Source organism: Abrus precatorius, unplaced genomic scaffold, assembly GCF_003935025.1.
Source record: "Abrus precatorius isolate BTA unplaced genomic scaffold, Abrus_2018 Scaffold10, whole genome shotgun sequence".
Taxonomy (NCBI): Eukaryota; Viridiplantae; Streptophyta; class Magnoliopsida; order Fabales; family Fabaceae; genus Abrus; species Abrus precatorius.
This window is the reverse complement of record NW_020874292.1, coordinates 11,452,641-11,467,352: the sequence shown is the minus strand read 5'-3', so window position 1 is coordinate 11,467,352 and position 14,712 is coordinate 11,452,641. Positions and strand designations below refer to the sequence as shown.

Here is a 14,712-nt window from a genome sequence, read left to right as displayed (position 1 = left end):
TTTATAATTCTCTATTTTTAAATTTTTTCTATGTAAAATAAAAGGTTGAGAAATTTAATATACATATTTATGTTACTCAAATAAAAGAATGCATTTTTTTGCTATTAAAAGAATGCATATTTCATGATATAAAAATCTATCTAATTAAATTTATTTTATAAGATTAACATGAAAATATATTTATCAATAAAGTAAACCATAAAAGTAAATTTTTTCATATTTTTAATAAAAATTTATTTACTATTTTATATCATTTAACTAGACTAACATAATTTAATTATTATACAACCTGAAAATACTCCTTTTCAATTATTTTCATTACTTTCACAAATCTCAAAATGCTTCTAAAAGTGTCCTTAATGATTCTAAACCGAGTGACAGTTTCGATATTAAAGGTCAATCTCAATCGAAATAGATGGAGATGATTGTGATGCAACTAATGATAAAAAAAAATAAAAAATCATAATGGATATAGATAGATCATCCACTTATTTGAGTAATTATCACTTTAATTCACAAAAAATTTACTTTTATGATAATAATTCATGAGTATCCACTTTTTATGGTGAACCATTTAGGGTTTAGAGCATATTCACAAAAAAATCTAAAAGAGATCTTGTTTTCTATTTATAGTTGACCTTTGTTTGGTAATTACATATTAAACTTTTGTATTATTATGCTACTTATATAAAATTATATAAACATATTTTTTTATAAGTATTTTTTTTCTTAAACAAGTGCGGGTAATAAGAGCGAATATGAGTATGCAGCTATCTAGAAAATATAAGTATGAGAATTAAAATTACTACCTACATGAATATAAAACTGAGTACATATATTGTTTTAAAACATAAGTATAGAGATAGGTACTATAGTACCCTACTCATATCTCACCTATTGCCATCCCTATTCATGTCATTGTCATGTTAAGCTAGTTTTATGCGTTTATGTCATTGATTTGTTTATAATTCAATGGCTCGTATTTTAATTTTTGACCAAATATTTCTATAAATATAACTAAACTAATCCTAATACTGCTCGTGCGCTTCTATGGGATGCTATTTTGTCTCTTAAGCTAATTTAGCCGTTGTAGAATATATTTATAACACACTTGATAAACTTCATTTCTTTATTAAATAGCAACATTGATGTGTGTATACAACTATGAATATTTTGCTCGAAAACAGTCAATTGTGACAAAATGGAAGACATCCACTGTTTTTGGGCTTCCACACTACATAAACATAAGTCTCTGCAAATACCATTACAAGGAAAAGAGAGAGCCAACGATGGGAACAGAGGAGGTTCTATAAAAGAATCTCGTCTTGAACGCCAACATTTAGTGTCTTATGTGGCAGAACAATGCTATTAACGACCACAACCTCGTCCTCAACGGTTACAGATTCACCTGGTCTCAGCAAGAGAACAAGACTTGCATAGTTAGTAATAAAGCTGTACTGTTTGATACGTCCCCGTTAAAGTAAAAAATATTAAGAAGTAAATAAGAGACAGCACACAGATAAGGTGAAGAAAGGTACCCAATATAGTGACCCCAAGTTTTGCATTGTAATCTCCACTAGCCTGGTTTAGTTTATCCAGTTTAGCAAACAAATTGCGAATAAAATCAAATGTAAAGAAAATAGAAAATGAAAAAAGTAAGCTCAAAAAGTAGCTTATTTTATAAATGCTTTAGTTAGGGACATCATCCTTAACATGGTTAAAAACGTAAGAGGAAGCTAAAGGAAAATCCATGCCAGGTCAGGGACTATAAATCAGTCCACTTATATATGTTGTTGGGTGTTGCGCAATAATCAAGAAAGTCATTAAATGGGACTTATAAGTAAAAATGATTGAATTGAATCAGACTACTCTACTGAAATACTAAAAATATTCTTCGTTCTGCCAATTTCCCCTCACTTATTCTTCAACATGAAAAATGACTTCCAATGCACAACAATGAGCATCAATTATATTTATGTCTGACAGCAACACTGATTTGCAGAATAGCTTGGATGAATAAACTCATCCAATCATAAGTCTTATGTCTATTTCTCTATGGTGTTTATCCTCTTCTCATATTGACATGTCAAACTAGTACTAACCGTGCAATGATTAAAATTACATGCTGTTAATGCTAAAGTTTAAATACATCTTTGCTGAAAAATAAAACATAATCTGCGAAGGATTTTTCTAAAAGTATAGTTGACACTTATTTCTTCAAGTCAGTATTTTAGGATTATACATAATGTTATCTGATCTGATAAAGGGCCAAGGTATACTCTAAAATGCATATGATCAGGCTTAAGAGGTGTGGAGTGGTTGTCGTAGCGGTAAATATCTCCATGTTCTAGTAAATGGGATGGGAATGCATTATTATAATTGCTTTTGAGAAGTTTCGAGAACTATAGATAAGTAACAGGAAACACAACACATGCATTTTAGTTGGCAGTGCAGTAAAATTTAATATTAAAATTTATAAACTTGCCTGGACACGGGCCCATCGTCCAATAGAGGATTTCCATCCAACTATTGCATGAATAACTACAGCATTCTCCTGTTAGATGAAATGTAAAAAATTAAAGCTTCAAAAATGCTTATGCACTTCAAAGTTCAAACCAATTAATCTGGACACTTGCCTTGATTTCAACATCATCAAGGACAATACAACTGATGAGCCTTGCGCCAGCTCCTATACGAGCATTTGCAGATATTGATACGCTAGGACCAATCTGTTCAATCACAATTAAAATTGTCAATTTGCATATCAGTATGTGCATTGAATTAAATTTCTTACATAATGTGCATCAAATAAAATTCTTGCACTGTATTCATGACACAGATCAAGTGGCCAAAGATATACAATTTGTCAATAAAATGCAACATGAAAGAATACCAATAACCAAATTAGAGGTATCATGTACCAGAAGTAAAAATAATATCCTAAGCTGTAATGCAATTTAAGAAAAAATATGCATATCATGAATGAAAAAGAGGAACTAAGATGATTGTGGAAGCCTCTAGTTGGCACTATCAAATAAAAACAGGTGAGGTGGATATTCACCTTAGCAGATGGATGGACTTTTGCTGATGGGTGAATGTAAACATCACCAGTGATGCTGGCTTTCTTAATACCATCTCCACTTGCTAATAGGTGGGGGGAGGTGTGACGAAATTGGGCAAGATACAGGCCAGAACATTTTATGGACATTCTGCAAGAATCAAGTCAGCTTATATAAGAATTTTTCACAAGGGGAATGATGAATATGTAACATAATACTTGGGCTTACGCAGGAGTTTTAATTTGTTCCCAAAAGTCCGTGGTTTCATATATATATAACTGCTTCTTCCCTGCAAGAGGTGAGAGGATATCTTGATCCAATCTGACATAATTGGCTGGAAGACTCCTGCAAAAGAACTCTTCAGAATCAGATGTAAGGATAAACCATGTAAACTACCCTTATTTTCATGCTGTATATTTAAATGAATATTTCTTCCAAAAGCTTAATTTATCTCAATGTGGGCTCAACAATATATATTGAACTAATATATAGACTAGCTTAGAGACTGCATAACACTATAACAGATACTGACATCCAATAGCTCATTATCACCAAAGCTTATGTTCCACCAAAAGACGTACATAATGTATACACATGCCATGCTTATCAATGGATTTGACATAAGAAGACAATTCTTCAGAGGCAGGGAAAGCAATGTACATCCTGAAGTGACCCTAAAAATATAACTTGAGTATGTAAACCAGCATAACATAATAAAACCCCTGATTTAATTATTTGAAAACTCCTTGTTTTGGTAAGACCATGAGGTGACCTGAAACTATTTGGTAGTGGGACCAATCCTCCCTTGGGTGTTGCACAAGCTCCGGTCACAAGTTGCTTCTGACAGGTTCTAAAAGATTAGATACTGTTGTGCATGGCTAACAAGCTATCATATTTAACTTCATATCAAAACTACTATTCTGAAGAAGATATATGAAGATGTGCTAAATTTCTGGAAATAAATTCTCAAGGAAATAAACCATAAGGTCAACTTGGTAAGAATTAGTACCACTTAAATTTCATTCTTATGATTGATCTGTTAATTCAGGTAGGAAGTAGGATCATAGCGGAAATATTTCTCATGAAAGAGAATTTCCAATTTTAACTTGTTTCTTTTGGGTGTAAAGAACTGTATGGAGGCTTATGCTTAAATGCTTTATTTTGTGACTCATGATGAGCAATTAAGTGAACTGACAATATTGTTGAAGTGATTAACTTTAAAACGATTATTTTTTAGCTCAAATGATTGATATATTACATATACATAAAAGACAAGTTTACACAGTGATAAGAATAAGAAAAGAATGATATCAGTTTAAGAAGGTAATTAATTAAAAATGCAAACTATTGGGATCCTTGACCAGAATTTAAGCTTTAGCTCATGGCATGAACTGATATAGTTGATGTTATTAATGATCAGAATGATGCTTCAGGAAGTTCTGGTAAACTAAAACCAGTAAAAAAATATGATTATTCATAAGTTCAAACCTTGTGTCTGGTTGCATTGCTTCAAAGCTGGAGACACGCCTTAGATTAGCTGCAAATGAAATGGGACACAAATAACTCGTTATTTTCAACTCCTTATATGCAGAACAATTGAAAGAAAAACCAAGATTTTGACTTTAAAAATTTAATATAAAGTTCATTCATTTTAATAATCCATGTGGCTACAGTCTAAGACAATTCACTGACCTCTGTCTTTCCGCTGCGTAGATACACCCTCAATGGCTGTAAAGATATCCGGTGTAAATATATACACACCACAGTTTATACGATCACTTACCTGCATTCAGGTAAGCTGGCAGTGTAAGACTGGTAAACAACAGGGAAGAGATGAAAGAATTTCAAATTTTAGTTAAGAAAGTCAAGGCATAAGCACATGAACATACAAAAGTTTCAGGTTTCTCTGTGTAATGCAATAGTTCATTGGTGATTGGATCAGCTACCAATTCCCCAAACTGGCTGGCTGACTCTGGAGAAACCTTCAAAATGTAGGAGAAAGAAAAAAGTTGGATGCTAATCACCAAAATTTAATGCTAAATATACAAAGTAGTATGTGTATTATCCAACCTTAACAACTAGTATTGTTCCTATGCCACCATATCTTCTGTGAGCATCTGTAAGCATAGATTGAAAGGGCAACAATTAATTGTTGTGGTAGAAATGTAATAGTTAAGAGAACTCAAGGAAGCTCAAAAATACTATTCTGCAAAGAAACTCAAGCATCTAACAGTTGCATGTACAAGAAAATATAATCTATTTCAGACAAGAAATTACCCAGCATTTCTGGCAGTGGAAAACTGCAGCAAACATCACAGTTCAGCAAGAAAATATGTGACTGCCATACAAAACGTGATCAACTTTATCAAAACATATATACACAAGCACGAGCTCGTAACACATTTCAGTCATTTCACATAGCAAAACCTTTTGAAAACACATTCACATATGTAAGAAACTTTCATAATAATCAAGCAAGGACAAAGTCATAGGTAAGGATGAAAACCGGATCCTCCTCCATGATCAGATCTCTAAAGTGATAAAGACCACCAGCCGAACCATGTGGCCGATCTTCCTTTAAGTATCTAACATCACAGCACAAATGAAATAAGTGACCAATCTTACCTTAAGACACAAAATTGAAACCCTTTTAAAGGTTATATTATTATAAAATTATTAGAAAAACAAGACAAACACACCTAACAGGGACTTTAAGCTCATTTGAGATAGAGGATACATATAATGCAAATTCACGTTCCTCATAGAAACCAATGAGATAAATCTGAGCCAAATTGGGAATCTGGGACGAAAACCAATAGTTAATTACCAATTACATGGCAGATTATATACAAACATTATATGATATAGTATATATACATATTTTCAATATTTTAACAATGGTGTATAATTATGAATACCCTTTTACAAGCAGAAATTGGATGATGAACCATGGGCTGTCCCGCTAATGGAAAAAGTGGCTTTGGTATGTTGAATGACAATGGTCGAAATCTAGTCCCTGTAAAAGAAGAAAAAATAAATGAATCTACTATAGTTCAATTTAACATGAAAAAACAATTTGTGTGGTCTCAAGTGAAGAAAAACACACACAAGAGGAAGTGAAGAGAGAAATGGATGAATGATACCTTTGGTGGGTCCTCCAACCATGATCACAGCGACGACCCTCTCATTTGCAGTTACCATTTTGGCGACTAACAGAGAGAAGTGAGATACACTTAACAGTTAAGAGAGGAGAGACGAAAAGAGAGAAGAAGGTTCAGAGTTCAAAATGAAGTGATGGTGTTATTTGTGTTTATTGAGGCGTCACAGAGAGAGAGAGACACAGTAACGAACAAAATATCTAAAAATGCAATGCAGTTTCAAAACAGAGAGAGGGGGTTAGATTGATGATAGTTAGATGAGGTTGGTTTCATTTGTTTGTCTGTTTATATATCAGATCACAACCAGTTTCGTTGTCGGTAATAAAAAGCGCACAACTCAGTAAACATTGCCACCCTTCGTGCTCGCCTTCCCTTTTCTCTTTTTTTTAATAATTTCCCCCTTCTAATATATTTTTAATAACATTCTCTTATTATCTAAATTTATATTATTCATATATATATATTATTTAATTTTTAAGATATTAAAAAATTATAACTGTTAATTTAAAGAAACTATATAATACTTTTTTAAGTTTATAAATATTATAATAAATAATTTTTGTGTGTTATTTTTTATTAATTAATTTATTTTTTTGAATTTAAATTTATTAATCAATACATTGTTCAAATTTATAGAATATTCTAAATCGATAAACGTTCTCGCATATTTCAATTAATTATTGTAAGTTAAATTAATTTTTTATTTAAGACGTTTATTTAAAATTTATAAGATTAATTTTTGTATTTTTTTTATTAAAAATATACGTTTCAATGAAAAGAAATGGTTTAAATTAATTTATGTATACATTTTAATTATATTTACTAATTTAAGATTAATTTTATAAAAAATAATTATAAACACTTATCGATTAAACTCACTTTATTTATTTAGACTATGTTACACTTATCATAATAAAACTAATTTTGAAAAAGTTAACTTATTTATAGCATATTTCAAAGATAAATTCAATAATTATTTAATTTAAATAATAATAAAAATAATTTTTTTAACGTATAAATAAATATAAATATAATTTTAAAAGTCATATGAATGTCGTGCTCAAAATGATTATAGTTACTCCAGAGAGTTTAAGAATATTTGAAAATAATTATATATACATATAATTTTCTATTAATGATTAAATAATAATAATATTTAAATAATAAAAATTGTTGGCAGAGAATATCTCTGTAAATGAATACGATCATTTATATTTAACTTTCATTTAAATAAAATAAAAATATGGAGCTCACTTTCACTGGGTGGGTAAGTACCAGGTATGCATAATACACTGGGCAATGCATGTACAGCCGCGGAAAGTTCTTTCTATCTTTCCTCGGATTTGGAGTTTTCCATTCTAAATAGATATTGATTATGTATCTTTTAAATTTGTATTTGGTTCTTACGTGAGTTATATAGTTTTTTAATTCAGTCTCTAATCCTAAAAATTTTAGAATAGCCATTAATATGTTTTTAAGGGTTCTTTGCTAGTGTCAAAATACACCCAAAACTAACAATTTACAATTATAATATGCTAGTTAAAAAAAAGCCAAAATAAAAAAACTTATTAAAATATACTTTTACTCTTAATCGCTTTTGATTATTATTCAATCATGAGTATATTTTCCTTTTGGTAGAAATGAATCAGGTTTTGTCATTAGTAGGCCTAAAATCTTTAGTTGCAGATAATGCCTTATATATATATATAAATTAAAGTGGTTTAGCTTTTGTGTTCAAGTGCCAAGTACAAGATAGATTAGTAACATAGGTATATATTGTTTTTATTATAAGAATCAAGTTCATTAATTTTGAAATATTTCCATAATTAAGAATTAAATATATAATAACTAAAGTTAAACTGAAATTATGTCACATATATAAGGATCAACGTATATTTTAACTAAAATATGTCATAAGCATTTTAAACAAAATACTTAAGCTTTTTAATGCGACTAACATAGCTTGTAGCAGTAAATATGAGAGAAGTTCTGAAAGCTGTCAAAATAGACAAATGCATCCATTCTTTTTGTGTTGATGGACCGTGTCCTTGTGACAAGATACCAATATAATAATCTTAATTTTAATGTCAAAAAAGCTTTTAAGGCCTGTTTCTCACCTTTTCATTAAATTAAATAAATTATAATCTCAGATAAGTAGTTCAACCTAATAAGGCATTATTGCATTGGCTGAAATTTTGTTACGAAACTACACATCTGACGAGGACAAGAAAAGGAAAGACCATAATCTGTCTACCAGTGTCGTACGAACAAATAACGGGAAAGGTGAATAATTAACCATTTACCTACCTAGTAACTTCTATTAACATGTTTCTGTACACTGTAATCATCAATCATAGTTTCAAAGGGGGAAAAAAGAGGCAAAAGAGTGCACCTATAGCAAAATTTGAACTGCTTCAAAGTGAAATATGAGTTAGTTGCAGCCCAAAATTATCAATGATATGGATGATAATTTCCTTAATTTTCTAACAATAATTCATGCACAAAGATGAAAAAAGAAAAGAAAAGAGATTATCCATATTATCAATAATTATGCAAGATGTTTGACATAATGTTAACTATATATCTAATAAGGGGAAAAGGATGAGAAGATGTATATAGGCTGTTATTAAAGTAATTTTTGATGAGATATCGAAAAGGGAAGTGTGGACTCCAAATCTTGAGCAAGACAAATTATTGCTCCAATCATGTGACAGTAATGTCCAACCATGAAGAACAATTACTTTTGCATCAAGATATCGGAAAAAGCTGTGATTTAATAGCTGGAATTTTCTTTCTTCTTGCATAAGCAACTAGCATGGATTACCATGAACATTACACAGCATCACACTAATAGCATTAGTTTCTGTGGGCCAAAAAGTCTATATTTGCTTCTTCACGTAGATGCAGCCCACTACCAACGGCATTACTTTCTTGAGATATATTTAAGAGATACAATACATTCTTTATGATATATTTAAATACATCCTTTGGGATATATTTAAAAGATTAAATGGGAAAAGAAAAAAGGACAAGTTTTTTATTTCTAAAATAAAAATAAACAAAGAACGGGGCCTTAAGTTTTTGATAATTTATTATTTTAAAAATTATTAAATTAAATTAAAAAATTATATTTTTTCTTTCTAAAGTTATATTCCTAAATGGCTAAACCTATACTTAAAGGATTATTGCAATTGTGTTGTAAAAACACCTACAATTTCATGCTTGTAAAGGTGGTAAATTCATAAAATTGAATCGTTGACTCGAATTTGTTTATGCAAGTCCAATCTCTTACAAGTTCTTTACAAATCCAAATAAATGTTAACTTGTTATCGTTGTGGTGTAATTCAAATGTTTAGTTAAAGAAGATGTGCAACTAAAAAAGCAAGAGTTATAAATCTTATCATCTTTAAAATTAAAAAATTTAAAAAGCCCTTTGGTTAAAAATTCAAATATATTCCAACTGTTCTTAATACATAAATCGCACAACTTTAAATATTTTGGCGACCTGCATACGAGTATGTTGTGTGCTAAAACCTGGTATGACTTATAGTTAGTACATGAATTGTTTGACGGAAATGCAATTTATGCTTTAAATACAAAGTGTGCTATTATTAAGCATGGGGTGTGCTCAACTAATGTATAAATAAGAAATGTTGTGTAACTTGTATTCAATTAAAAGGAAAAGAATAAACAAAAAATTATGGAGGTAAAAAATTTCAATCGATATGATGATAATAGACATATCTATGTAAGGTTGCAAGAGTTGGTAATTTGGTTTATATTGAGTAGTTAAAAAATAAATTTTGAAAGTATATTTTATTAATTTTTTTGTTTAATTAGACAAAATTAAATTTTATCTTATATTTCTTTAATTTAATTAGTTTAGTGTGTCGTAATATTTATCGGTGATTTAACCTATATTAGTTTATTTGATTCAACTTATGCATGTCTTTTATAGTAGACGTAAATAGATAGCAATTAAACAATCTCATTTAAAGGTGTAACTTTACCTTCAAATAGCTGGGTTTTGACACTTAGCACAAGTTGGATGTTATGACTATGATAGAATATTTACTAGTTTGCTTATTGAGTGATGGTGACTAAAAATACTCATATTTTGTTTCTCATTTAGAGAGTGCACAATCACACTTGAAGATGTAACATTCCAATTAGGGTTATGAGTAAACCGACCTGTGTAATACCTTGATTTAAATTTTTAAATAAATGAATTTCACAAAAATAAAAATAATAAATTTTTTTATTCAAATGATTCCAAATGCATAGTTTATAATAAAATATTTCAAAATAAGGATGTATTATAATTTGAATCAAATAATTGTTACAAGACTTACTTAATACATTTCAGTTTTAAAATAAATATTCTAAGTCCTATAGCAGTATCATCCATTCATTTATTAGGTCCGATGCTGATCGTCTTGATCACCTAAAAAATAAATATAAGGGTGAGTACTCTACACTATCACACGCAAGCACAGAGACTCACCTTACACACTGTACACTTTTCTGACATTATTCAAATCACATATCAAGCAAATATAAAAGAATACACATTCAACATCAACCAATTCACAAACAGGTGCGCTTACTGCACTATCAATCAATCTACACACGTGCGCTCACTATACATTAGTCACGCTCACTGTGGCATTGTGATCACAGATTCCTGATGGCCTCAACCTCATGGACTTACTCAATTCACACCATGAATGGTTGTCAGATAGCTCTCGCTCCACGGATACAACATGTACGGTACTGAGCCTTCTAAGTAAAGGTGTTAGTCAGATGCCGAGTTAGGAGGAGAGTGTGTGGCCTATGCTACACCTATGCTCACTGTTAGTGTCACCACCACCATATTTTCTCCAAGAAATTTCTACCGCCCCTATCTTTCACACCCCCAATGTATCGCTGAACTATTCATAGTTTTCCAACATTCTAAACATCATCACAATCACACCCAACATGCCATTCACACATATTTCCAACCATTCACATTATTCAACATCAATCAATGGCATGTCTAAGCATTCAACTACATACTCAATCACATCACACTTAAACATCAAATTTTTATCACAATCAAATTACTACATTACCCACACTATGCTCAATATTCATTTCATCATGCTCAATCAAGAATCTTCTATCAAAACACGTCTATCCCTACATTCTTTTTCAACGACATTACAACCCATAACAAATAAACAAATTCAAAACAAAATGAGATAGGGTAGAGTCCCCTTTATCTCAAATCGAAGACTCAAACACGAGATCAACAATGGAAACGTTCCCCACACTGATTTTCGTCCTAAACACATGGAAAACTCCATGAGAAACCGAAAGAACACAAAAGAGGAACGAAAATTGAAATCCTAACTCTTAGAACTTACCTCCAAACACTCCAAATGTGATTCTAACCTTTAATCTTACACCTAAATGACTTTGGAGGCAGTTTAAACGAAAAAATATGGTTACTAGTTGAGAGAATCGAAGAGAGTTTGAAGAGAGGAATGAGAAATGAATTTTTCAAACCATAAACTCCTTAAATGCCTTTTTGGTCGCGACATTCTCGCTACAGAAAGATTGCGCCCAGAAATGCACCCCTTTCTATTGCCTTGACCTTCTCGCTATGGCGAGAATGCCTCTATAGTACACATTTAACCTATTCTCCAATCAACAAAATTAATCACATAGTCAAACGTATATATCCACATCATCATATTCACATCCAAGTTATCACACAATCAAATGCACATTCAAACATCCATTCACATATATATTCATATATTAATAATCAACAATATTACAAAATTCAGGGCGTTACAACTCACTATTAGTGGATCCATAAATGATTTGATGAGATTTCATGGATGCATTATCATGGTTTTATGCCAGGATATGCTTGGAATCATTCTTGAAAGGAAGGACATGAAATGGAATTGTGTAAATTTGTCGTGATATAGTGCGAATTTCCAAGAATTACCCTACAATGCAAATTTAGAGACAATATTGTGTTATACTTGAGCATATTGTATGCAAGTACTTGTTGGTTTTTTGTTTGCTGACAAATTGGGTGCTAGAGTTCATCTTAAATGATGCTTGGAGTTGTTCTTGAAAGGAGGGACATGAAATGTGTAACATCCTTATTTTTAATTAATATAATAACAATATAAAATCGAAGAAAATTTTGAATAACAGAAATTTAATTCGAAAAAACTTGAATAATAAGACATTAGCCTTTAAAACTGGTTAAGAGAACATCAAATAATATGGTCATATTTGTTTTCATAATGTACAGTAGATATCAGTACTTCTAAATATACATAAGAGTTATCAAAATACATTAGGACCATTTATTTACATTTACAAATACTCAAAATAGTACTGGTCCTAATGAGCAGTCTGTCCACCAATGACTAAGAGACACTAGTCTTCCCCATGCCAACCCTCTATCATTGCTAAGTCTTTAGAATCCAGCTCGTCATCTGAGCTAAGGTATAGATCACCCGGATCGGCGGTGACCTGAGTATCCGTAATCTGCTCAATCGTCCATCGCAATGGTATTCTAGAATAGTCGTGATCATGGTACGTGACCAGATACGTTACTGCTGATGGGGTTCTCTCAGTGCCAGAAAAGATATAAATACAGAGGGTACGATGGATTCAATGCACAGACAAATCAAAAGGAATGTTAAAAGCTAATTCCAGCTCCATCATAACTACCTCGCTAGGTACCTCACTATCATAAACAAGAATTTTAAAGTAATTAAGTCTCTGATATTCGCCAAATACATCATTTACATTATCTATTACTGAACTATCTACTACTCTCATTCTCTCCATGGGTGCTGTCATATGGATTCCCTGAAATGGTTATGTAAGGATGAGTCTCTACATTTATTACCAAACACACATACATAGAGAATTCAATAATACAGATAAAACATTCAACATGCATCATATAATAATTCAGTTATGCATCCAAATTATCTTTATCTCTATTTATCCTTTCGATACTCATTTCCATATTCAATTTCATTCTCAATTACACTGTCAGTTCCACTTCCCTGGGATCCCTCGAGGTCTTCCTTAGCATAGATAGTCGCTGGATAGCCACAGCTATATGAATACAACGTGTGCTGACCCAGCCCCTTTTAGCAAAAATATAGTTAAGAGTTTAGGTCAGGAAACAAGTGTGAGGCCTGTGGTGTTCCTACTCTCATTTGTATTACGCAATTCAAGAAGAATATCCACTACCCTCATTTCTCCAAGACTTCTCAGTCTTCTCCATCTTCCACATTCCCAGAACCATCTATACTCATTCTTATCATATTCCTTTCTCATTTCATTTTCCTTTATCTATATTTTCCCATTTCATCTCTATATTTTCCATTCTCTGTTTACTAATATATTATTCACAATTTTATATCTCTATTTAACTCTAGTTTCATTATCATCTCATACATCATTCAATCATTGCCGAGAGTTAGTCCCCTCGGACTTAGTCCACCACATACATGCATATACACTCAAATCAATGATCATACACTTTATCAAACACTACAAAACATGCTTCAAACATAACAAAAACATATTCTCATCCAAAATACACTCAAAATCATGCATTTCATCACAATCTTTTCATGAATACAAACATAACAATTTATTGGTAACAAAATAAAGCTCTCCTTACCTTGAAATGAAGGTTTAGTGAAGGATTTTTGAGGGTTCTTGCTCAAAATGTGAAGTTCTTCCTAAATATCACAAGAGACCTCATTTAGAGAAGGAGAATCAAGAAAATAACCAAAAGGATGGAGAATCAAGCTTCAAAAACTTACCGAAGAGCAAGGAAAGTGATCTTTGGGACTTTGATAGGAGAAAAGTTGGGATTTTTCAAGGATTTGCTGAGAAAATGAGGAGAAAAGTCAGAGAAAACGCATGAGAGTCGTGACGTGGATTATAATCTAAGTTTTTTAACTTGAAAATCCTTAAATACCTCTCAACTCGCGACATTCTCGCTATAGCGAGCCAATTCTCGCTACAGCGAGACATTATCTCGCTACAGCGAAAAAACTAGACAAAAATTGTACATTGTTGTCTGTCATTCTAGCTACAGCGAGAGCTCCTCACTACAGTGAGAATATTCTCGCTACAACGAGAGAGTATCAGAATGCCTGATTTTGATGCTGATTTCTGCTACAGCGAGACACATCTCGCTACAGCGAAAAATCCTATAACTCACACATCTAAAACTCTCCTAATTTCAAGCAACATGCATTATCAACTCACATCAATTATGAAATTAATAATGAATAAAGTTGGGATGTTACAAAATGAAATTGTGTAAATTTGTTGTGGTTTAGTGCGAATTTCCAAGAACTACCTTAGAATGCAAATTTGGAGACAATATTGTGTTATACTCTGTCATATTGTATTTACTTGTTAGTTTTATGTTTGTTGACAAACTGGGCGCTATA

The 14,712-nt window shown here is 31.4% G+C and overlaps 1 protein-coding gene across 2 annotated transcripts; it reads right to left on the bottom strand.

Moving 5' to 3' along the window:
• Positions 1 to 1,180: 1,180 nt before the first annotated feature.
• LOC113846881 (mannose-1-phosphate guanyltransferase alpha-B-like) lies at positions 1,181 to 6,450 on the bottom strand. 2 transcript variants are annotated; one of them, XM_027475605.1, is made up of 15 exons: positions 6,203 to 6,450; positions 5,978 to 6,075; positions 5,759 to 5,859; positions 5,566 to 5,644; positions 5,337 to 5,397; positions 5,130 to 5,176; positions 4,949 to 5,041; positions 4,752 to 4,842; positions 4,548 to 4,596; positions 3,288 to 3,404; positions 3,062 to 3,209; positions 2,637 to 2,729; positions 2,486 to 2,554; positions 1,539 to 1,581; positions 1,181 to 1,408 (listed from the first exon to the last, which is right to left on the bottom strand). In XM_027475605.1, exons 1-15 carry the CDS (start codon positions 6,258 to 6,260, stop codon positions 1,308 to 1,310), a joined length of 1,248 nt encoding a protein of 415 aa, XP_027331406.1. In that variant the 5' UTR covers positions 6,261 to 6,450; the 3' UTR covers positions 1,181 to 1,307. The 2 variants fall into 2 exon arrangements, with proteins under 2 accessions (XP_027331406.1, XP_027331415.1); XM_027475614.1 differs by having other exon boundaries at positions 3,288 to 3,401.
• Between the last annotated feature and the right edge of the window lie 8,262 nt (positions 6,451 to 14,712).

What these genes read in the sequence shown, in the direction of transcription:
- LOC113846881 (XM_027475605.1), bottom strand. Translation starts at nt 6,260, where the DNA reads ATGGTAACTGCAAATGAGAGGGTCGTCGCTGTGATCATGGTTGGAGGA. An exon ending in CAATTTCTGCTTGTAAAAGG is followed by an intron (nt 5,860 to 5,977) that starts GTATTCATAATT and finishes TTTTCGTCCCAG; the next exon opens with ATTCCCAATTTGGCTCAGAT. An exon ending in TTGATGATGTTGAAATCAAG is followed by an intron (nt 2,555 to 2,636) that starts GCAAGTGTCCAG and finishes TTCATCTAACAG; the next exon opens with GAGAATGCTGTAGTTATTCA.